Source organism: Acipenser ruthenus, chromosome 33, assembly GCF_902713425.1.
Source record: "Acipenser ruthenus chromosome 33, fAciRut3.2 maternal haplotype, whole genome shotgun sequence".
In the NCBI taxonomy this organism is placed as follows: domain Eukaryota; kingdom Metazoa; phylum Chordata; class Actinopteri; order Acipenseriformes; family Acipenseridae; genus Acipenser; species Acipenser ruthenus.
Genome location: NC_081221.1, coordinates 9938410 through 9964740, shown reverse-complemented (window position 1 = coordinate 9964740; position 26331 = coordinate 9938410). Strand labels below are relative to the sequence as shown.

General features: G+C 39.8%; 1 protein-coding gene across 1 annotated transcript in view; it reads left to right on the top strand.

Annotated features, from left to right (window-relative positions):
- Positions 1-1157: 1157 nt before the first annotated feature.
- The window catches only part of mrc2 (mannose receptor, C type 2), a 99834-nt gene continuing 74660 nt past the window's right edge, over positions 1158-26331 (top strand). The window contains exon 1 of the mRNA XM_034055767.3: positions 1158-1459. Coding sequence (XP_033911658.3) covers positions 1348-1459 — 112 coding nt within the window. The 5' untranslated portion in view covers positions 1158-1347. The remainder of the gene's footprint in view (positions 1460-26331) is intronic.

The following is a 26331-nucleotide window of genomic DNA, read 5'->3' as shown; positions in this document are numbered from 1 at the left end:
TTCACCCTCAAGGTGAAACGACCTAGTAAGTGCAACTCTGTCTGAATTCAAAGTAACAGATACATCATGTTTTAAAATAAAAATACATGTTTATTATAACTGCACATTTGAGACATGTTAAAGAATGGAACACTATGTACGATTTATGGAATTATTTTGTTGGCTACAATCCTTGCAGGTTAGGCTATGCTCTGGTACCATTTTTTGAGGTGACCCCACGATCACTCCAAACAAATTGCATGCAGTAGATATCCAGTTTAAAGCAGCCTAAGATATACCGAAATGCTAAATTCTTAAAATAAGTTTTTACACTGGAGAAAAGAACACTGGTAAGAATGGGATTACATTCCTACCAATTCCTCCAAGGACAGCAGTCAGAAATATACCCGTGTGGTATACTAATATAGAGATGTGTATTGATTTTTGGTGTGTTGACTGTGCAACAACATCACACATACCTGCTAGCATACCCTGTTGACTTTCTTAGATGATTGATGTATGAGAAGGAATGGTGAATCCCCAGCTCCTGAACAGCATCCCCCCGTTGCTTACCTGGCTAAGCAGATTTGTCTAAAAGAGCCGACTGTTTGTGTTACGCTTGTACACAAAGGAGTCTAAATACATTTAACAAAGTCCCACGGTACACCAACACTGTTCAGTGCCGGTACAGACACGTCAATATACAACCATTCCATGTGCGTTGGTCGTTTGAAAAAAAACAAAACAAAACACTATTTTCTACAGTATAAACGTTAGGTACACTTGCATGTTACTTTTGCAGACCCGTGTTATAGTGCTATTTATCATGATTTAATATGCTGTCCTTTGTCAACCTTTTACCAGCATGTTTTACTTTATTTATTTTTTTGGTGCGAGTTTTTGTCACACAGTTGTACGTACACTAGACCGGTTTTGTATCGCCATTGTATAAACAAACAAACAAAAAAATAAACAAATAAACAAATAATAATTATACATTTCTGTGATTGAAATGTACACGTGTTACAACGTTGCAAACTGCAGTCATGTGTTGTTCTGTTAGCAAAAGTGTTGAAAATAAGTAGTGCAAGGCAAATGGTTCAGTTCTTGAAAAATAAACGAGAAAGGAAGTTGCAAATTTAAAAACTCAATTCTGGGTTCTTCCTCCTTTAGTGAGTGACTGCAGGCGCTACAGTGACGCAGTGTCTGAACCACGTTCTCTTTGGAATCATTAGAGACAGACACATACACAGAGACACTTTTCATCCGAAAGTTCTCTCTCCCTTTTTAACCCACGCACTCTCTATTTCTCTCTCCACCACCACTCCATTCTGAAGAAAACACCAGATTTCCCATCCAGCCTTGGGTATGAAACGCAGCGACCAACAAACCTATTTTCTGTGGACCCGCTTTTTCATCTTCTGCAAATGCAAGTTATATTTATGCATCCTTAGTCTGGTATTAGGGACAGCAAATGCAGGTAAGGAAAAACTGCTTCGTAAAAGTTAGTGTTACTTACAACTGCTAGGCTGATATTGCAGAATGTATTTGGAGCTTGCAAACAATTCTGTCTTTAGCATGCTTTTAACCCCGGTTGTAGATATTTATGCAAAGTGATGTATTCCTTTTTTTTTAAGGAATTGAGTTGGATTAACTGCAGCGAAGGAATGCCACGAAAGTCCAAATTTTGAGTAAAACCAGATGTGCATTCGTAGCTTTGAAGGGGGAGGGGACTCGCTTTTTAGGGTTCAGTTCTTTGCAAAATACTGTATTTTAAACCTACATTTCATAACAAACCATAGATTATTACTGAATTTTATTTTATTTTTATTTTTTATTTTTTTTATCAAGAGTTAACTGATGCTGTGGCGCAGTGTTATCCAGAAGTAGCTTTGTTTAGCTGTTACGTAAACTTAAGTTACAGTGAGTAGTGTACAACATTCAATATTTACCACTGAAAACTTTTTTTAAAAGTTGTATGTCACGAGAATGCAATTGAATTAATGTGTTAGATAATAATAGTGTATTTTTTATTTTGAATTTAAGAACACCATTACTTTGTCAATAATGATGCAATACCGTTTTTTTTCATTTTAAGTGATTTGTTAATATCACAACAATGCTAGAACTATTAAAAATGACTTGGGTGGCAAAATTAAAGGATATATACAAAAAAAAAGTATATAATATAACCGAACGAACATTAGTCTATGGTCAACTGTATCTATATGGCTCAATGCTGTATACTGAGTTTAAAATTGTTTTAGTATTTTGGGCAAGGATTAATAACAGAAACCACAAGTAATTTATATAATATGTCTTAAAAATAAGCTTTTATAGACAAACAACAGTGAAAAAACATAAGGTGTTGCACGGTTTTAAAAATAAAATAAAAAAGCACACGCTTTGTTCCACAGGCTGCACAATAATGTGTTTTCACAAACCCTAATTTAAGTGGAATGAGAAAAAAAAGGTAACTGAGATGTCACACATCCAAACTAGAGCTTTGTTACTGTAAAGGAGGATGTACTACTGCATAACGAGATAATTAGCGAGTGTTTACTTTTCACATCCCCTAAGAAAGCCTATACAGTAGGTATCACTGAAACCTACTGTGTGAATTTCCGATGGCATCTTTTCCCGTTTCAATCTGTGCAGCAGCCAGGTTTGGTCGGTGTGACTCATGAAGAGCCCTGAACTATACACTCTACAAGCTTGATTTGGTCAGTATGATTCCTTTAGCTGGATTACGATGCATGAATTTAATCAGGGACAGAGCTTTACATATAGGGTGACAAATTAGGTGAATTGTTCACGTCGCCTAATTTTAATGTTGTGCTTTTGTTATTTTCGCCACTAGTTTAACAGAGATGCCCTAACAGATTTTTTTTTTTTAATTTAGTAGTTTCCAATTATTTTCTTCCAATTTGGCATTTCCAGTTATTTTTAGGCTCAGCTCACTGCTACCACTCCTGCGCTAACTCAAGTGCGGTGAAGACGAACACACACTGTCCTCCGAAGCGTGTGCCGTCAGCCGACCGCTTTTTTTCACACTGCAGACTCACCGCGCAGCCACCATGAGCTACTGCGGAGGACAACGCAGCTTACAGGCAAGCCCGCAGACGACCGGCCAGACTACAGGGGTCGCTGGTGCGCGGTGAGCCGAGGACACCCTGGCCGACCTAAGCCCCCCCCCCTCGGGCGGCGCTCAGCCAATTGTGCACCGCCCCCTGGGAGCTCCCATCTACGGTCAGCAATAGAATAGCCTGGACTCGAACCGGCGACATCCAGGCTATAGGGTGCATCCTGCACTCCACTCGGAATGCCTTTACCAGATTCGCCACTCGGGATCATTTCTATGCATAAAAATGAATACCCATTGCGGAGTGTGCACTGATAGCAAGTTCTTCAGGTGCCAAATATTTCAGCAAACATACCACAAAGCATTTTAGGATATTGGAGGATACACAAAAAATGTAGTTCGGTATTACAACGTCGACACTTCTGATAAACCGCACTACCTGATGCGGTCTAATTAGAACCAGACTCAAGACTACCCAGAGGTGATCTCGAGTGTGGTTCTCGAGTACGGTATTAAATGCTGCGTAGTGTAGACGCTAACCATGTGTAGCACTTTTAAGCTGGTTTAAAGGCAACCAATACGGTTTAAAGGCATAGTGTAGACAGGACCAAAGTTTACTGTAGTAACAGCCTTGCAAAGTGTAATAACGCATTTAATCTTTGTAAAGCCCAGAGAGGTATGTTAAAACATATTAAAAAACAAACTGTGCTAAACAATGCATGGTATATACATGAAAAAAGCATCGGAAATAGGGTTGCCACCTGTCCGGGTTTTTTTTTTTTAAATGTAGTCGTCGCCAATGATTTTTCTCCCCAATTTAGAATGCCCAATTATTATTTTGATCCTTGTTCACCACTGCAACTCCCACGCCGACTCGGGAAATGGCGGCAGACACACGTGTCCTCTGAAACTTGTCCTGCCAAGCCACCTTTTTCGCGCTGCGGGTCTACAGTGAAGCCACCAGACCCATAGTGCTGGAGGACAACACAGATCTGAGTGGCTTCTACAGCAGACCCGCAGGCGCCCTGTCGGCCACTGGAGTCGCTGGTGCGCACAGAAACAAGGATTACCCTGCCGACCTGAGCCCTCTCCACCCGGGCGGTGCTCGGCCAATTGTGCGTCACCCCCTGGGAACTTCCGGCCATAACCTGGACTTGAGCCAGCGATCTCCAGGCTATAGGGCACATCCTGCACTCCACGCCTTTACTGGATGCGCCACTCATGAGCTTGTAACACCTGTTCAGGTTTGACCCGGACAGTCCGGGAATTGGCATCTGTGTCCGGGTGGCAGGAATTAACAAACCCAGACACCCTAATGTCTGGTTTTAAGTGAAACGCATAAGAAATACCAAACTTCCTTTAATATTTTCTTTGACATACCATATAACAGGACATTTTGGAGTGGAATTTATTTTGGCTTTATTAGCGATTTGGATTGGCTTGCCAATAATACTTCCACCAATCAGAGTGTGGCATACAGTGTGCGATCCCGCCCTCTGACAGACTGGTGGTATGCAGTGCAGGTTAAGAAGTGCACGCGCTGGACAAGGGAAAGAATGTGTGGGCTGTCAAAGTGAATATGAGAATGGCAGCGAGTGATGAAGCCAGTTTGCTTAAAAAAATGAAAAGCAGACTAGACATTTGCACCAATGTATTTAGGAAATCTGGAATTTATGATGCTATCCGAAACTCTGAGGCCGTGTAAACTGCGCCTGCTACTGTGGTACCTGTAGGACTGTTCTTTTTTTAGGTTAAGCATGCAAATCAAAAATAACTAAAACTATTGATTTAAATGGAGTAATGCACAACACAAGCGAAGCGAGTGCGCGAATGAAGCAAGCAAACATAGAAATACATTTGTTTTATTTGTATTTTGCTACGCGCTGTTCGCATCGCAATGGACCAATCAGAAATAAGGTCAAAGGTAGCGGCTGTCAGACTGTCAGTGTCTCGCTCACGCAGACATTACCACAGAAATAAAAATTGACATCAATGAGAATTTAATTATTAAAGCCAAAAAATATAATGTTCTTTATGATGCCAATGTCTGTGGTTATAAGACAATAAAAAGGACACACATGTCAAGAAATAGCAGAACAACTGGAAATTGATGGTATGTCTATCTCTTTATTTCACCTTAATTTTAGTCAAAGTGACGGGGAATGCAACACACTGGTTTCGTATTTTTGTAAAATGATGCTTCTTTGTTTTAATAATGTTGACCAAAAATAATAATCAATGAGCTCTTTCACAAGCTGGTGGTATTCCCTAAACTGTTTCCTCTTCTGTGTTTTATTTATTTTATTTCGTCTCCACAAAAGGAGCAAACAGTCTTTTCTTTTCATGACTGGCTACATTTTTTTGTACTCGTGCTGTATTCGTGTCGTTCGCTTCGCTCCCGATGTGCATACTGTATTTTGTGAAAACCTCAGATTTCATTGCTGAACGATAATGTTTTTCAGATTTATCTGTCAGGTAACTGTTGAATCGCCAAGTGTAAACAAAACAAACAAAACAAGAATTAAGTTACATGTATTTTTTCACAGATCTATTTGTTAGAAATTTTAGCTAAATGTTGACTTGCCAAGTGTAAACAGAATATTTAAATTCACTGATTGATTTGTTAGAAACCCAGGTTTAACATGTCAAAATGTTCACTCGAAGTGTAAAAAAAAAAAAAAAAAAAGATTTCCAGACTGATTTTAGATGTTGAGTTTGTGATACGCGTCTGTATTTTGCTAAATCTGGACTTTTTTGGGGTTAAGGAAAAAATACGCAATTTACAAGAAATTGGGGAAAAAAAACTGTTAAAATATAAAGGTATGGTCTAACGTTTTAATATGGGGGGGGGTGACAAAATGTATGCTAAAAAAGGGGGGCGGCATCTAAAAACTTTGCGCAACACTGGCTAGAGGCTCCACTATTTATTAGAAATGTACTGCTTAGCACTGATCTGTACATTCTACTGTGCCCCCAGCATTTGAATAATGCTTTACATTACAATGATCTGCGTGTGATTAAATACGTAACCTTTACAGTAAAATATGGGTTACTTATGATATATAATGGTAATTATACCACATATATGCATGCGTGTATGTATAAACATTGAATATTTCGAGGCAGCCATTAGTAACATTGAAAAACCCAAACCAAATCTGAGTACATTTTGACTCATTTTGTCGCTTTTTACCGACACACAACCAATAGTGCCATAGTTTTTACGTTTTATTCATATTTATTATGGGGGGGGGATTTGCCATGACACAGTAGTTGTAAACTAATTCTGACCATCACAAACAGGCTTTTCAGGCTCACAAATTATTTGTAAAAAAAAAAAAAAAAACAACCACGTAAACAGGATCGTGGCTTCAGTAATTCCATTGATTTACTACAGTGTTACTCATCACCACAGCTACTTGTCTCAGGTAAGATTAGCCTCGAACCTACCATGATATAGCTACTATTTTTCTGGCTTGCAAGTTTGATTGCTAGAAATATCAATGCACAATAACTGTGTATAGGCTACTGAATGATTATTGATTTTTACCAAGATCTGGTGGTATTTGTCAGGCCCACTGAGGGGGCAGGGAGGACGGGGAAATTTCCCCGGGGGCCCAACGCCCCGAAGGGGGGCCCTGATGAAGGGGGAAGTTTTTTTTTTTTTAATATATATAAAATATTTTAAAACAACTAGCCCTGCACAAGACCCTTTGCGTTCCCACCACCACATTAAAAACTCCCATCCTGCACACCGAGCCGATGTGCTTCTGTTGTGTAATGATTGTGTATCCAGGTGCTGTCAAACACTTCCTTTCACACAATGATTTGAACTTTCGCATTTCATATTTTAGTACATCAAAAAGCTGAAAAAAAGGCATAGCAATTTTATGTATTTTTTTAAAGACTTTAAAAAACTTTAAAAGAACCCTAAAGTTGCACAATATATACCACAGTATGAATTATTCTATTATTATGATCTATCATTTGCTCAAAACAACGTGGTGCAGCAGTTTGTTAGAAAAATTGTATGGTGTAAAATAAATAAGGTACTTTCTTCAGCTGGTGGTAAACACAATTAGAGAACGATCGGTTATATTGCTTAAAATACAAATATATTTACCAATACTGGTTATTAGTTAAGAGCAGAGGTGAGTGGTTTATTTTTGGCACGGGATAAATAAAATAGTGTATAGCAACACCAATTAAAATGTAGTTTATGCTAAAAAAGTATTGTAGCAATCTTGGTTCCCGCAGGCGGCAGCGGGACATACCAGTCCTTCCCCGGGACCCAGGACGACTCTCGGCGAACCTGGGTATTGGGTTAAACTGTATTACAGTATACTGCAGTTTTGATAGAGCTAAGCTGACTGAGAAATATGTCTGGGTTTGGTCTGTGGAAAAGGTGGCAACCCTAATCGGAAAGCTGCAAAATTATCATGCTGATTTACTGCGGTAAACTTTTATAAGGGAGCTGACACCTGACAGTTGAATTAACTGCTCAATAAGGGCACCATTTGTCTTGATAAGCAGTCCAGCAGAAAGCAGCACACATCCGATTAGGAGCCTTCAGATTGGCTATAATTGTTTTTTAACTGCAGCATTGCAAACAACACTCTCAATTAGCCTGTACATTGTGTTTGATATATCAAGTGGGTAGGGATGTGAAAAACAATATTTAATATTATTTATTTCTTAGCAGACGCCCTTATCCAGGGCGACATACAATTGTTACAAGATATCACATTATTTTTACATACAATTACCCATTTATACAGTTGGGTTTTTACTGGAGCAAACTAGGTAAAGTACCTTGCTCAAGGGTACAGCAGCAGTGTCCCCACCTGGGATTGAACCCACGACCCTATGTAATTTGAGCATCCCAAACTGGTTCCATCTGGTACCCAGTCCTGATTTTGCATTTGAGCAAAGGTTTCAAGCATTGTTCTAGCTTCTCAGCTGAAGTAGATTATTCGAATGGCTATCACAGCAGGGTATTACATCTGTAGGCAAGGTTTGAAATCCAGGAGGTTAAAATATATATATTTTAATATATATATATATATATATATATATGTTTTAAAATTTGTGAAAAAACGTTTTGACAATAAGTCTTTCTCAAAAAGGGACACCAACATTGAGAAAGAGTAATACTATTATTTTTTTTTTACAATATTTTTAATTTGTAACATAGCACATCATCTATACTTATACAAAAAACAGTCACAGCCAGTTAAAATTGTTTTCATGCTTTATTTAAACATTGTATGAGTATTATATGCATGCTACTGTATATTGGTTTTACACGTGAATGAATCATAACCCAAGTCAAATCATCTGTGAAAATATTTTAAATACCTTTGTGAACTTTATTTTTGTTTGTGCTTCTCATAGCCTCTGTCTTTTGGTGCGAAGGTTTATTTTCTTGGCCTGAGTTTTATGGTAGGAGACAGCCTTGATGCTCAACTAGTTAACCATGTGGTGGGTTAATAAACAAAGACCCAGAGAGTGTGGTGTGGACCCAAGTTAAAGGAGATGTGCTTCACTAATAAAGGCTTATTTTGGCTCAATGTTTAAGTCATGTAGCAGTGGGAGCGGGGGAGGCAGTGTTGTCTCAGAACTCCTGCTGAGAATCCAGACAGCCATGGTTTGATAGCGGCTGGCAGGTCACTGAAACATTTGCAGACAGCTGTAGATTGTTGTGTTCTAACCCCGCCCCCTTTCCAAAGCCAGCTCCAGAACAAATGAGACAGACCTCCCTGCTTAAGATGAAGCAAAGGCATTCAAGTTATAACTGATATGGCAGAATTCATTATAATTAATCATTAGAAGGTGGCAGGAACTTCTTGTTTAAAAAAAAAAAAAAAAAAAAAAACAGTGTTTGTTAAATTACCCCCCACCAAATCCACATTTTACCGGACTCATTTACAGGACTGAAATTGCCACTAAACTGTCTCAATGGGGCAACAAAAAAGGCATGTCATTGGTTCACTAGAAAAGGCTTTTATTGTGATTTTTGGAGGCCAGCCGGTTATAATTGTCCATTGCTTACGCTGAGGCCTTGGGCTTGTTGACATTGCTATTTTGCCAGTCTTTTGGTTGCTGTGGCCAAGCTGAGATAAGCTAGATCTGTGTATTTTCTGTTGAGTAAGTTGTTTCATATTGTCTTTATAAAGAAAGAAAACTCCTGTACTTGTTTAATAGTCAATTTTTTTTTTTTTTTTTTACTCTATAACCCTAAAAACCTACACCCTTTATAAGTTCACTAAATGTGCATGGTAAGTTAATTCTTCCAATGCTTTTTAATGTTCTGTTCTTTATTTTTTACCAAGCTTACCTAACTTTATTTTATCTTTCTTAATTGTCCTTAACGTTTTGTAGTATACAGTACAGCACAATAGCCTTTTAACAATCATTTCAACAATTATTTAATTATACTTTTACACATTTTAAAAACAACACTTAGAAAAGGAGGCTGTGTGGTCCAGTGGTTAAAGAAAAGGGCTTGAAACCACGAGGTCCCTGGTTTAAATCTCATCTCAGCCACTGACTCATTGTATGACCCTGAGCAAGTCACTTAACCTCCTTGTGCTCCTTCTCTCAGGTGAGACGTAGTTGTAAGTGACTCTGTGGCTGATGCATAGTTCACACACCCTAGTCTCTGTAAGTCGCCTTGGATAAAGACGTCTGCTAAATAAACAAATAATAATAATAATAATAGAAAAGGGCTTGCGATTTCAGTTTAGCATTTCACATTTCATGTATCTTTTGCATGTCCTTTGTTTAACCATTGTTTAAACAAGCTTACAGTCCACTTACATTTTGCCTGAGTACTTACAGTGCCTTGCATAAGTATTCACCCCCCCTTGGACTTTTCCACATTTTGTAGTGTTACAACCTGGAATTAAAATGGATTTAATTGGGATTTTTACCATTTAATTTACATAACATGAAAGTGCAAAATAGTTGTTATTGTGACACGCAAGTTAATTAAACAAAAAAAATATGTATTTTTTGGTTGCATAAGTATTCACCCCCCTGAGTCAATACTTGGTAGAAGCACCTTTGGCAGCACTTACAGCCTTGAGTCTTTTTGGGTAAGTCTCTACCAGCTTTGCACATCTGGATCCTGCAATTGTTGCTCATTCTTCTTGGCAAAATTGCTCAAGCTCTGTCAAATTGGATGGGGACCGTTGGTGAACAGCAATTTTCAAGTCTTACCACAGATTCTCAATCGGATTGAGGTCAGGGCTTTGACTGGGCCATTCTAAGACATTCAGGTTCTTGTTTTTAAACCACTCCAGTGTAGCTTTGGCTGTGTGTTTAGGGTCATTGTCCTGCTGGAAGGTGAACCTCCACCCCAGTCCCAGGTCTCATGCAGACTGAAACAGATTTTCCTCTGGAATTTCCCTGTATTTGGCTCCATCCATCTTGCCTTCAATCCTGACCAGTTTCCCAGTCCCTGCCGATGAAAAGCATCCCCATAACATGATGCTGCCACCACCATGCTTCATTGTCGGGATGGTTTTCTCAGGGTGAAGGCCAAAAAGTTCAATTTTGGTCTCATCAGACCAGAGAACCTTTTTCCACATGTTTGCTGTATCTCCCACATGCCTTTTGGCAAAATCCAAACAGGATTTGATATGAGTTTTTTTCAGCAATGGCTTTGTTCTCACCACTCTTCCATAAAGCCCAGCTTTGTAGAGCGTCCGGGTTATAGTTGACCCATGGACGGTTTCTCCCATCTCAGCTGTGGATCTCTCCAGCTCCTTCAGAGTTACCATTGGCCTCTTGGTTGCTTCTCTGACTAATGCCCTCCTTACCTGGTCACTGAGTTTTGGTGGACGGGCTTCTCTAGGCAGAGTCACGGTTGTGCCATATTCTTTGGGATATTTGGGATATTTTTTTATAACCCAACCCTGATTGGTGCTTCTCCAGGACTTTATCCCGGACTTGTTTTGATAGCTCCTTGGTCTTCATGATGCTGTTTGTTTAGATATGCTCTCTAACAAACTCTGGGGCCTTCCAGAAACAGGTGTATTTAATCTGAGATCATGTGACACTTTAATTGCACACAGGTGGACTCCATTCAACTAATTATGTGACTTCTGAAGGCAATTGGTTGCACCAGAGCTTATTTAGGGGTGTCACAGCAAAGGGGGTGAATACTTATGCAATCAAGACTTTTCATTTTTTTATTTGTAAATAATTTTGAAAAATATGTAGATTTTTTTTCCCCACTTCAACATATGGACTATTTTGTGTAGATCAGTGACAAACTATCCTAATTAAATCCATTTTAATTCCAGGTTGTAACACTACAAAATGTGGAAAAGTCCAAGGGGGGTGAATACTTATGCAAGGCACTGTATATTAGGTCTTCATTAATAACTTTATTCTCCATTGTCCTATCTACTGTCTTCACTTAAAACAACACATTCTAACTGTTTGAACTAAGCTTAACAAAAGAGCAAAAATCAAATCAAATGACCAAATTAACAATAATTGAATCATTAAGAAAATAATCAACACTTATTACTGTTTATCCCTTATCAAATTCACTTTGTCTCAGTGTACCGTTTACTTTATTTTTGTAGGTTTAGTTCATTTGATATTGTACTTAATACTGTTTAAGTGCGACTGTTCTCATAATTAGAGTTCCTGATTAGACAAATGTTGTCTATTTACAACCTTGCAAATATAGATATACTGTTTCTGCTGCTACAGTGGACCCTACAGTCATTTGGTGAGTTCAAGCAGACACCTGCAGGGCAGGTCTTTGTCCTCCAGGGGCTGATAACTTGCCAACATTTGCCCTCGAGTTGTAAATAGGCTGTTAGCTTGGTCGTGGGATCGGAGGATGCCCACTGACCTTCAATTCTTCTGAGCTGTTGTGGGGAATTGCTGCGGTGAAATGTAATTGGACATTTCAAATTGGGGAGATAATCAGGGATAAAAATAATTGAGCACTCTAAATTATTAGAAAAAAAAAAATCAAACATTGCAGGTTTAACATACACATTGTAGGTTTACACATTGCTGTTTGCTCTCATCTAAGCAGGCAATGATTTGTGAGTTGTCTATCTCGGTTTGGCAACTTTGTAAGGGATGTTTAAAAACATATGATGCTAAAGATGAGAAAACAGACTGAACTACCCATATACAGTGCTAACATTATACTGTGATTACATTATCCACAGTCCCTTGAAATTTGATTCAGTTAGATTTTCATTTAAGAATTGAAAGAGGAATCAACTCCAGTATAAATTACTTCAAAGCTGTTGAGACTGAATTGTTTTGTGTTGATGCAAAGCTTCTGCTTATTGGTTCAGATCTGGATGACCTCTCATCACAAACTTGAAGACTTGACCTCCAGAAGGTCAAAGGTTAAAGGCCAAACCCTTTGATGGGTCATTTTCCCATTTTAAAAAGGGTCATCAATTAGTTGCATTTAGAGCTTACGCAAATTGAAACCCGATTTAGGAAAGGCCAGCTGTGTCAATACAGTATACTTTGTGTTCCTGTTGACATGTGCTATAACCTTGCTTTGCAAAAAACTTGAATTATGTTGTCATGCCAAAAACAATTGAACCGCGTAAAGAAGGAATGAAGAGAGAGAGAAACAGAAATGGAGAAAAAAAAATGTGTGTGAGAGAGAGAGAGAGGTGAAGGAAGAGAGTGATCTGTGAGACTGTGGGGAGGATTAAAATTCAGGACAGTTACTACGCTTTCAGTGCCAACATTGGCAAATAAATCCTCACTGAAACAAACACTCCACTGCAAGTGGTAACAAAAATAAAGCTTAACTGCTTCACTGCCAGATAGTCTTTATGGGTAACATTAAAATAAGTAACAAGGAGACTCCTTTGATTCTCTCAGAAGAAATCAAGTCTAGACCTGTGAAGTATTTATTGCAACCCCTTAGGGGTTGGCTCTTTCATTGCTGGACACCATGGGCATAGATCCCAGGTGGTGGGGCGGGGGGTAATATATATCCTCCACTTTTTGGTCAGGGGGATGACATATGCAATCACCCCCCCCCCACACACATAGTTAATTTTACTGTAATTATATATGCAATATTTCTTCTTGTTGTGTCTCATCTTGTACCAGTAAAAAAAAAAAAAAAGAATGAATCGCTCATTTTGTAGAATGGAAAAATACGTACTGTATGTCGTACTAAAAAATAAAAATACAAATAAAAAAGCTGCATGTGAACTGTACTCGCAAAGCGCATGCCATCTAGCAAAACAACATTCTGCATTGCACTGCATGATCTAGTAATCTCGCGCTCCTGCAGCAACAATGTACATGAACTGAGTGAGAAACGTGCTTGAACCGCTTGCAGCTTGAACAGATGAAGAAGCAAGCAGGCCTCATCATGTCTCATCTGAAGAAATAACGAATGAAACTTAAGACGATCTCGTCATTCTTTTCATCATCCACATCCACCGTGACTGATACTTGTGATGATTCAGGTCGGATTTTGTTTACTTCATTTGTTTATTTTATTTATTTGTTTATTTATGAATTTGTTTTCTTTCTTTTTTCTTTTCGTTATTTATTTGTTGTAGCCTGTGACTTCTATTGGATTTTACTGTTTTCATTTTCACATGCTTTCACATCATATATAGAGTAAATATAAGGGTCCATACAGGTCCCTGAAATCCTAAGTATTGGAAAATCAGTTATTATTATTTTTTTTTTTTAGAAAAGTCCTTAAATTATATCAATGTTATATTGCTGCAAACACCCACCCCGGACCTCTTTAGTTTCGCACAAACTTTACTATCTCTACATAGCGCGAGTATGACCTCAGGTCATGCCTTTATTCTCCAGAAACACTTCCCCTGTAGGTCGCTGTGCCCGCATATTTTATGATTACTTAAGTGTGTTGGAAATCGTACCAGTCAAATCCTACTAATACATTTCATGTTTAATTCCATCTGTTTTATTTTTGTTTACTAGTTTTATGATGTCAAAATGAAAAATATATGTGAATATGTTATGACTATTTAGTGTACATACATTTGGTTAGCCTGCCATTTCGAGTGTGTAAAGCAGGAGGGCCCAGATAGTCGAAAGGTTTATGCGCGTCGCAAATGGCCTTTATGCGCAAAATGTGCCATATTCGAAACTTCTTTTTGCATGCCACAATGCGTTTTGCGCTGTGCACAAACATAATGTATGCATTGCGCAATTTGGCGTGAGTAGTCGACAATTTACGAGATCCTGCCAGGCACAAAAAAGCAAGCCTTAACAATCACTGAAGTGAAATGCAGGCGCTTTCCGAGGTACTATAGCAATGGAAGCGATCATACAAGGTTACGTGCACATCTATATAATGATTATATTCAAAAGAACGATTGTGATAGCAGCATCACTAGTGTTAATACATGTTTAAAAAATAAACAGGGAAGCTGCAATCATGATCGTTCTTTCAGACCGAAAGAAAACTAGTCACTTTCCCAAGCACGCTTTCTTGGTGCTGAAAGAATAACTCCCAAAACAGAATCAAGAATACAGCACGGTATTATTATTATTATTTGTTTATTTAGCAGACGCCTTTATCCAAGACAACTTACAGAGACTAGGGTGTGTGAACTATGCATCAGCTGCAGAGTCACTTACAACTACGTCTCACCCGAAAGTACAAGGAGGTTAAGTGACTTGCTTAGGGTCACACAATGAGTCAGAGGCTGAGGTGGAATTTGAACCGGGTACCTCCTGGTTACAAGCCCGTTTCTTTAACCACTGGACCACACAGCCTCCTCTATTACAGCAGCTATTCCGAGCCTCTATTACGTGCCGGCAGATACTGAACAACTACCTGTATAATACAGGAAAGCTTTACTTTAATAGACACATACAGCAGTATATCAACCCTAGATCGATCAGCAAAAGTTTGCACCTCCTTACCTTGCATTCACATAGATTTCAATATCAAAGACACTGCTTATACAGTAGTAGGCTAGGGTACTGATTACTGTATTGGTTCATTTTGTCGGCGTTTTGATTGTAAAATTATGAAAAAAAAAAAATGTCTCCAACAAACCGTAGAAAACGCAGCATATAAAGTGTATTACACAGACTTTTATAGGATACATTTACAAGTAAAAACAATATGCACAGAACAAAACATTCGAGAGTTGAACAGAACTAACTTGCACTTATTCCGAGCTCCGCCCCTCTCCTTAAGCACAGCTAGACTCACCGGAGGCAAGGGAGACTGGCCCGCTTCGTCCTGCCACGGAGACTTCTGCCGTCGATCAGGGTATTGTGCACAATACTCATTAACTGTTTTCCTCATGCGCCCCATTTTCAAATCAAACTAATAACTGTCACCGTATATACTTATAATAGCAAATGCTTACCTACACCTTAACCCGCTAATTTAAAAGTAGGTGCTTTAGCTGGCAAATGAAAGTGCACAGTTGGTCTGATGATTGACAGTCATTTAAACGAATGAGAGCATTCTAGCGCTGCTTCAGCCAACGAGATCTGTCAGGACAGGATGAAATGACTGACGGTAAAACTACACTAGCCTACTGATTTGACTGACAGCGACCCCTAGCCATTCAGAGTACAACAGAGATGGGACAGACAGCAAGTATAAAAACTACACAGATGATATGATTTCTTAAATTATTATTTTTGGTAAGAAAATAAAAAATAGCAAGTGGTTTTACCGACGTTTGTCGTATATAAATTTTTTTCGACGTTTCGACGTTTAACAAGCTTTACCGATTACAATCGAAAAGTAGCAAGCCTAGATATAGGCTATAAAAAAGGTGATTCCAGCTGGATTATTCATATTATTAATTATTGTTGTTTGTTGTTGTTGTTGTTAATGTATATATTTTCTTATAACAGATGCCCTTATCCAGGGCAACTTACATTTCTTACAAAAAAACACATTAAAGAAATCAGATCAGTTCAGACAAATCTGTGCATGTGCTCAAATTTCATATGCTTAAGCACAAAAATATCTGAATTTCTCTGAAGGCCAAATGTGAATGAAAATGGCTAAGTTTGGCAATAAGCGTGACAATCTTGCAATGTGCAGAATATTTCCATTACATTGCATTGTTGTGTAGTATTCCAATTCTGCGCATTAATGCGTAGCTCTTGTGCATTTCTGCTATATTGATAATGAATGCACAGGTGGTTTTGCAAGGCACAAACACATTTGTGAATTGAGCAAAAAACTACTATTTTCCAACTTCACGCAACTGTTTTGTGCCATGTTGGAAAATACCAATTTTTGTGCAATAGCACTAAGTTTTGCGAGGGAATTGTGCATCACTTCAAATATCTGGGCTTATTTCTTTACTGTACGTCTTCACTGTTGAAAGTTAAGTGCCTTCCCATTTGACACACAGACATACATGCACAACACTTACTTGATTTTATAATTAATTATAAAACTGTTTGAACACTTGCTCTCTACCTGCTAATCGGCTGTTGACGTCAAAATGAAAAGAACAATCTAGGCCAGCCAAAGCAATCTAAGACTGAGCAATCACTTTCATCTAAGAAATATCGCCAAATTGAGAAGTATTCTTTCCCTGTTAGATGCTGAGAGATTGATGCATGCTTTTGCATCTTCTATGATTGATTACTGAAATTCCCTTTTTTCTGGTACTCGTTGTCATGTCATATAGTTTTGACAGGAGCTAAGAGACAAGAACACACTACCCCTGTGCTGGTGTCTTTGCATTGGCTTCCTGTTTGGTTTGGGATCGATTTTAAGGTGTTGTTTTTAAATGATATTTTAACCTCATATGTTCCTAGATGCTCACTCTGATCACAGGATGCTGGGTTACTTACTATTTCCAAGAGTCAGAAAAAGAACACAGGTTATAGAGCATTCAGCTATAAAACCCCTAAACTATGAGATGAACTGCCTAGATCTGTAAGGCAAGCACCAACTGTTGCTGCTTTTAAAACTAGTTTAAAAACACGGTTGTATAATCTAGTTTATATATCTTAAAATTATATATATATACAGCTCTGGAAAAATTTATACAGACCACTGCAAAATTATCAGTTTCTCTGGTTTTACTATTTATAGGTATGTGTTTGGGTAAAATGAACATTTTTGTTTTATTCTATAAACTACTGACAACATTTCTCCCAAATACCAAATAAAAATATTGTCATTTAGAGCATTTATTTGCAGAATAACAAAAAAGATGCAGTGTTGTCAGACCTCGAATAATGCAAAGAAAATAAGTTCATATTCATTTTTAAACAACACAATACTAATGTTTTAACTTAGGAAGAGTTCAGAAATCAATATTTGGTGGAATAACCCTGATTTTCAAGCACAGCTTTCATGCGTCTTGGCATGCTCTCCACCAGTCTTTCACATTGATGTTGGGTGACTTTATGCCACTCCTGGCGCAAAAATTCAAGCAGCTCGGCATTGTTTGATGGCTTGTGACCATCCATCTTCCTCTTGATCACATTCCAGAGGTTTTCAATGGGGTTCAGGTCTGGAGATTGGGCTGGCCATGACAGGGTCTTGATCTGGTGGTCCTCCATCCACACCTTGATTGACCTGGCTGTGTGGCATGGAGCATTGTCCTGCTGGAAAAACCAATCCTCAGAGTTGGGGAACATTGTCAGAGCAGAAGGAAGCAAGTTTTCTTCCAGGACAACCTTATACTTGGCTTGATTCATGCGTCCTTCACAAAGACAAATCTGCCCGATTCCAGCCTTGCTGAAGCACCCCCAGATGAGTCCAATTTTCAGCTTTGCCCAACACCTGGTCGTCTAATGGTGGTGGAGGATCGGTGATAATTAACCAATAAACAAATTACCAAAACAATAAAACAATTAAACAAAATGTGCATACGCACATGTTTTCTTCAGGGAGGATACTAACCCCCTCCCTGATGTGTTACAATATAGATATGTTGACAGCAACTTTAATGGTTCACAGGTGGAGGCCAATGGTAAGGTAATTGTGTCCTCGTTAGGGCAATTTCTTTCATCGGTGTAAACTGGGAGCTTCCACAGCACAGGGGTTGAATACTTATGCAAGCAAGATATTTCAGTTTTTTATTTTTCTTAAAAATATTTCCCAACATAAAACCAATGTCACCTTACAATAATTGATTTTGAGTTTCAGTGTTTTAAAACAAAATATCAAACAGAACGAAATTTCAATGTACCATTTGTAATTCAGTAATATCAGAGAATTGGTCAGGGGTCTGAATACTTTTGCAAGGCACTGTATGTATGTGTTTGTGTGTATATATATATATATATATATATATATATATATATATATATATATATATATACATATATATATATATATATATATATATATACAGGTTTTATAAAAATAAAGATTAATTGATTGATTGCTTGAAGCCACTGCTGGTAAACAGCAAGGGAGTGTAGGTTTAAGAGGGACAAGTAATAGTGTCTCCCGTTCTCTTCCTGTCTCCTGGTGCCAGGCCAGGGTGAAGCTATTTTTTTTTTTTTTTTTTTATAAATTTAGTCGTTGCCAATTATTTTTTTATTATTTTCTCCCAATTTGGAATGGCCAATTATTTTATTATGCTCAGCTCACCGCTACCACTCTGTGCTGACTCGGGAGGGTGAAGATGAACACACACTGTCCTCCGAAGCGTGTGCCGTCAGCCGACCGCTTTTTTCACACTGCAGACTCACCATGCAGCCACCCAAGAGCTACAGCGTCGGAGGACAACGCAGCTCTCGGGCAGCTTACAGGCAAGCCCGCAGGCGCCCGGCCAGACTACAGGGGTCGCTGGTGCCCGGTGAGCTGAGGACATCCTGGCCGACTTAACCCTCCCTCCTCCCGGGCGACGCTCGGCCAATTGAGCGCTGCCCCCTGGGAGCTCCCGTCCTCGGTCAGCAAAGGAATACCCTGGACTCAAACTCGCGACGTCCAGACTATAGGGCGCATCCGGCACTCTACGCAAGTGCTTTTACTGGATGCGCCACTCGGGAGCCCACCAGGGTGAAGCTATTTTAAGGGTTTTCAACCCCCTTCATTGTTTATGATATTGCCATCTGCCTCTGTAAAGCTTTTCCCTGCCTCACTCCGCAGTGACCTGCAATCCTGGAAATAGAGGCTTAGAAACCACACACATTTTCTAAATGGCAATGGATTCCACCAGACATTCTTAATTTTGTGGCAACATGCCAGTCCCAGTCTGGGCAACCTGCCATAGTAAAATTACTCGAATCGCACAGGGCTTGGCAAGTTCACTTGTCTGAATTTTTTTTTTTTTTTTTCACCTGGGACAGTTGACTCTTGGCGATAACAGATTTGGGGGATTGTAATACATGGATTCAATCTAGAGCAATATTTACGGGAATTAAATTATTATTTTGTTTATTTAGTAATTTAGCAGACGCTTTTATCCAAAGTGACTTACAGAGACTACGCATCACAACTGCTGCAGAGTCACTTCCAATAGGACCTCGGCTTACGTCTCATCTGAAGGATGGAGCACAAGGAGGTTAAGTGACTTGAACCCAGAACCTCCAGATAACAAGCCCATTTCTTTAACCACTGGACCTCCCAATGTTGCAATGTTGAAATGTTGCTTTAATTTTCACCACTGATTTCAGGAACCTACTGTAAACTTTTTCTCCAGCTAAAAGGTGAATTGAATTAGCAACTTGAAAACTGTGTCTTTTAAAAGTGAAAAACAAAGCCAATCAGATAAAATGGCTCTTTCAGCAGAGTCCCGCAGTCATGTTACGATTACCTGAATTCTACCTCCAAGGTTAACTACACATTTGGTATGTACAGCTCGTTATCCTGATCGACTGTCTTGAATAACGGCTGGCTTGCTTCCCAGAATTCCACTGGAAAATGCAATGCGGTTGAAATTAAAGGATACAAATCCTAGACATTGTTGGCAGTCCAGTTTGTTGAAACCTGTATGTCACTATATCTGACTGCCAAATAGGCATATTCTTGCTTCTACTTGCAGCAGTGACAGGGTTTAAAGTACAGCTTTTGATTAAGCTTGGGTTAGACATGTGATGGGAGTATCAGGGTCTTGGAATATACAGGTAGGGGTATGCCTGTCTGTCTGTCTGTGTGTCTGCATCTAATTCCCATGTCCCCCTTCCGCTGATGTGGGTTATAGAGATCGTATTTTTGACACTACTGGTTGCTCTAATATTGCATTTACAGTTTTGGCTGGTAGGTATGTATGTTACTAACATATGAAAATCCCTGGTATACATTAGCTCTGACATGTCAGCATGAGACACAACATGTTACCTCACACATTTAAAAAAATACATATGTGTCATAGATATGTCACTTCAGAATTTGATAACCACAGAGTGATCACAGCTTAACAACAAGCATGTCAGTAAGATACCTCCCCCGCCACGGCTGTACACTCAGAAATAGAGCAGTCAGCATGATGACACAGTTGACCATGACATACATCAACACTGTGCACAGAACTGTGCACCTTCTGCACTGACACCAGCAAATGTGTGTTTCTTGAGATTTTTCATCCTTGGCATCCTTTCTGTTTTTCGGTGAAATTTTGAAATGATACAGCCCACTGTGCCTTTGCCTTAATGATAGGGTTGTGAAGCCACTCCTACATAAAACACAGCTCCCAGGAGAAAGTGAGAGGGTGTGTATAAGTTATTCCACTTTGGTGTGTAAATTCATTGGACCAGATCCAACCTGAGGTCGAAATAGATGTTCATAAAACCTATAGTTTAGTTTTGTAAAACACAGCTCTTAGTGCTATATAATAGAGTTGGGAAACACTCGATTTAGAAAACAAAGAATGTGTTTTTATATGAAGACCGTTGAGTAAAACTACTGTACTCTAGTACAGTGAAAGGAGGTTGTAATGGTTAGAATGTGCATATGATTGACTGCGTAATTTAAAAAGGACAGGATTCTCAAAGCTGTACTTCAAGTCCTTCAGTTGTGAGTCGCTTCTCATTTAGTAAAACACAATGTTTGAGGCTGTGTAAGGCAGGCTTGCTTTGAAAATGGAAGGCATATCACGCTTGGCTACGGGCTAGCCAGCGGTTCAGTAAACTGCTCGTATTGTTTGGAAATTTGTGATCTGGGACCCCATGCAAAATAACGACTTAGAATTGTTAAGAGAAACAGTATCAGTCTCTCTCTCTCTCTCTCTCTCTCTCTCTCTCTCTCTCTCTCTCTCTCTCTCTCTCTCTCTCTCTCTCTCTCTATATATATATATATATATATATATATATACCTGTATATATATATATATATATATATATATATATATATATATATATATATGAAATATTCATAGCAGATTAAACTGCTAAAATACGTATGTTGTATTACATTCCATTTATTGTTGTTTGTTACACTCAGTGTAGTTCTCAATGAGGTTATGTGCTACAATGCAAGGATTTGTCATGAGTGTGTTTTAAGATTTCTTCGCAGTTGATTTGGTATAAATAATCACTTGCTGATTCTCTTAACTGTTTAAATTGTGTACTACAGATGTATTAAGGCTTGCCATAAGGTTTTGTTGTTTGTCTTTTTTACCCCCCCCCCCCCCCCCCCACTGTAAATTTGACAAATCACGCCCTACCTTGCTCTGACACCAGCAGTAAAGGGGCTACAGCAGTGAGGGAGCCAACAGCATTGTGTATCGCTGTTAACCGGCATGGTGTATTTAGTTTTTCTGAAACGATTATAATCTGGGCTCGTCACGGCTTGCCCTGGGTCCCATGTCTGTTACTTTGTTGTTGATGTTTTGACTTGTGAAATTAACAAAAATGAATTTGTTTCATAACAATAGCTTGTAAGGAAAACTACTGCATTAGGATTTTTTGTAGTGCTTGTAAAAAAAAGTTCCTCTGTTTACAAACACTGTCTTTGCAAACATCCCCATACTGTCCCATCAGGGAGTGAGAGGGTAGTTCAGTCTTCATGTCTCTCTGAGAAACTGCTGCTAATTGTCCACTAGAAACAGAACTTTAACCACCACATTTCCATGTTTTATGGTTATTGCTTAAACTAGATATTATACAAACCAAATGCTGACCAACCATTTAACTGATGTATAGCATAAGAAAATGTGGCCTGTCAGTGCTTTCCCGGTTCCTTGTAGCTGACTGATCTAAAAATGTTGTCAAGTCAAATCTTAAAGGGTCCCAATGATTCAGTAGTATGCCATAACCCATTCCATACACTCACCACTTTCAGTGTGAAGAAGTGTCTCCTATCCACTGTCCTAAAACAGTCTCCACTCATTGTCCAACTGTTTCTCCTAGTCCTAGTTTCTGTGCTGTGTTATGGGCTAGGATTAACTTTGTCAGCTTGTGATGGAGTGGTTTGCAGTGCTGAGGTGTACAGGTGATGCAGGGGCTCCAACAACGACAGACACAAAGTTAATGGTTCAAATAGTTATTTATTTTCTCTTTGTCTGCTTGAGACCGTTAAATAGTAATGCTGGCTCTACACAACGAGCATATAAACCGAAATAATAATACAAAGAACAACACACAACACAGACACAATTATGTCTCCTGACAGTGAGTGCTCTTAGTGCAGGTGCGGTGCAAGGCAATTTGTAGTGACAGTCGTGAAGTGTAGTCCGGGCTTGATGCTGGCCTGTAGCGACAGCTCCCGGTTCGTGTTAGCCATCTAACAGTGACAAACACAGACAGTTTCCACAAACAAACAAAACACTTAACACTCACGATTCGCTTATCACAGTCCGTTTCCTTTCTCGGTCATTCAGTCATAACCACATCAAAGGAACAGATTACATCGTCACTTCCTCAATTATACCCTTAGTCACGCCCCCTGTGATAGCTAGTTCAGTCACGTCTCCTCCAATTCATGAGTGATGCATCGCGTACCACTTTAGGGTCTGGCTTTGGGCATTGTGACTCCACCCCCTTCCTGCTTCCGACTGACCCTGGAATGAACTGCCAGACCATCCAGTACGAGGCACTCTGTTCCTGTTATACAGCGCCCTCACAGATCGGGAGGGAGATTGTTGACTAGGATTCATTCGCTCTCTGTCACAGAGCTCCTTTTAAGATTTTAAAGATTTGAATCAGATCCTCCCTATTCTTCTTTAATTTAGGCTACTGTAAATCCAGAAATATTTGCGAGCCTTTTAATGTGCGATTTTTGTGTATGAAAAAAAAATCACAAACATGTAAATCTGCTATCGTTTTTAGGGAGCAATATTGAAAATGGGTTTATATATTGTAGTAAAATGCGATTATTGTTTTACAACAAATAAATACAGAAATCCCCTCGTTTTATTCTCTGTAGATACGCAGGCATCCATTTTTCACTCACAGCTGTATATACAGATGACCCGGTCTGTCAAGCACATTTCTTAGGTACTGCTGCCATCTGCCAGTAAAAAATAAAACTGCATACGCTTTTACAATACAGTGTTCTTATTTTTTAATTGAAGCAAATTAAAAAGATGTGTTAAACTTGCAGATGCACATATAAACGCCTGCACGCATTTCTCTCGGGAGTGACAAATTTGGACTCGCATGCGCTCCTGTAGAAATCTCGGGATAAGCAGCTGGAAATCACATATTCGAAATCACTGCGCTGCCTCACAGAATTTAAAGTAACGGTAGCCATCTTTTTTACAGTTACAGATGTACAGTAAAGCTATGAAACTGAGCGACCAATTACCAGCAAAAAAATAATACAAATTAAAAATAATATACAAGTCAATGAACATAACCATACAAACTGTCAGTTCAGGTACAGTACAGTAATCATTGCCTGTACGCTATTTTAAGAAGTCTTTTAGGCGAGTTAAGGGTTCAAAGCCTGTTTTAAAAGTGCTTAAATCGATTTGCATCCACACTAAACATGGTTCATAACTGAGTTCAACAACGGAGTTTGAAACCTACTCAGTCTCGAACCCGGTTGTCGGCATAACTGGGTTAGATAAAGTGGTTTAACTGTAATCCGGACGTGAACCGTGTTTGAGTCTGGTTACACAGTATCCTCCGATATCCCCTAGTGCTTTGCGGTAGTATGTTGCATTAATCCCCCTGGTTACATGAGACGAGAATAAAGAAAATACAAACCCGAATTAAAATACAGGAGGATTTATTCTTGTCATGTTCCATTGGTACAGTCAGATATGCTAATGTACACAAAACTTAAAATGTGTCCAAAACACTTTTTAAATTATCTTAGATCACATCACATATTAGCATGTTAAAGGTCTTTATTTTGACTTTTAATTGAATTAAAGAACGTCTTATCCACCCCAGATTTTCCCTTTGTGCAAATGGCTATCTAATTTATTTAAAGAACATAAGAACATAAGAAAGTTTACAAACGAGAGAAGGCCATTTGGCCCATCTTGCTTGTGTGGTTGTTAGTAGCTTATTGATCCCAGAATCTCATCAAGCATCTTCTTGAAGGATCCCAGGGTGTCAGCTTCAACAACATTCCTGGGGAGTTGGTTCCAGACCCTCACAATTCTCTGTATAAAAAAGTGCCTCCTATTTTCTGTTCTGAATGCCCCTTTATCTAATCTTCATTCAGCAGCAATATCCTTCTTGTAACGAGGTGACCAGAACTGAACACAATATTCTAGATGAGGTCTTACTAATTGTGGCAAAGTGCCCGCCCCTGTGTGTATTTTGTGTGTTCTGTGTATGTATGCGTGCGTATGTTAATGTTGGTGTATAGATTGGTACACGGGATATAAACGGGTCTGTGTTTCACGTATATTTAAAAAGTGTATATTTGTATTTAGGCACGGGATTGCACATCACGCACGTGCATTTAAAATATAATATGTGAACACGGGGTTTCACGTAATGAATTCACGTGCTGGGATTCAAGTGAATAATTAATTAGTAATTGAATCCCAGCACAAACAGTATAAATAGATGCACGTTTAGTCACTCGTGGTTAGGTGTTCGGAAGAGGAGAACGGGTGAGAGAGAGAGGAGTAATTAAAAGTAAAAACGTGCAAGAGAAGTGTTTGTTCTCACCGTGTTTGTTTGTCTGTCCATGCACCGTTTGTTTAGTGTCAGTCGTTTTGTCTGTCTGTTTATTTTGGCGTCAAGTGCCGTGTCCTGTTTTGTATTCCGTTGTTTAAACCTTTTATTTTGTTATTAAACGCTGAGTGCAGCCATTGCAGTTGGCTCATCATCACAACCACCGTCTCTGTGTATTCCTTTCTGGTCTGACGCCACCCACTCTGGTCGTCTTTGTGACACGTGGTGTCATAGTGGGATAGCCGCGCCTCCAAGCGTCAGACCAGGAGGGGTTTTGTTTAAAAAAAAAAATATATATATATATAAAAAAATAAATAAATAATAATATAATGGCAGAAGACGCCACAAAGTGGCGGGACTGGTTCCTGGAGAATGCTGGGCTGGAGGCCCAGTCTCTGCCCATAGTCGTCCGCGCCCTGTGGATGATGGACAGTGAGAGATGGGAGGCATATCAGCAGGAACACACCCCAAACACCTTGGAGGAAGGTGTGGAGTTTGTCCTCAGCTACCTGGAGGCAACCATAAACGGAACAGCAGCCCAGGTAGCAGGACCACCAGCAGAGGAGTACCTGCTGTCCCCATCTCCACCAGCAGAGGGTGAGTACCTGCTGTCCCCATCTCCACCAGCAGAGGGTGAATGCCTGCTAGTTTTGCCTCCACAGCCCAAGCGGGAGGCACAGAAAGATAAAGAGGTGAAGGACAGGGAGGAGGAGTGCCGCCTAAGGGCCAGGCATCCACGGCGATGTAACAAGCCATCGCCGGGGTGCCTCCTCTGCGACCAGGATCACCTGTTCGCCCACTGTCCCTTCCGCAGTTATGGGGAGGAGCCAGAGCGTCCACAGCCCAAGCGGGAGGAGCCAGAGCGTCCACAGCCCAAGCGGGAGGAGCCTGAGCGTCCACAGCCCAAGCTGGAGGAGCCTGAGCGTCCACAGCCCAAGCGGGAGGAGCCTGAGCGTCCACAGCCCAAGCGGGAGGAGCCTGAGCGTCCACAGCCCAAATGGGAGGAGCCTGAGCGTCCACAGCCCAAGCGGGAGGAGCCTGAGCGTCCACAGCCCAAATGGGAGGAGCCTGAGCGTCCACAGCCCAAACGGGAGGAGCCTGAGCGTCCACAGCCCAAGCGGGAGGAGCCTGAGCGTCCACAGCCCAAATGGGAGGAGCCTGAGCGTCCACAGCCCAAGCGGAAGGAGCCTGAACGTCCTACGCCTGAGTGGAAGGAGCCCGAATGTCCTACACCTGAGTGGGAGGAGCCCGAACGT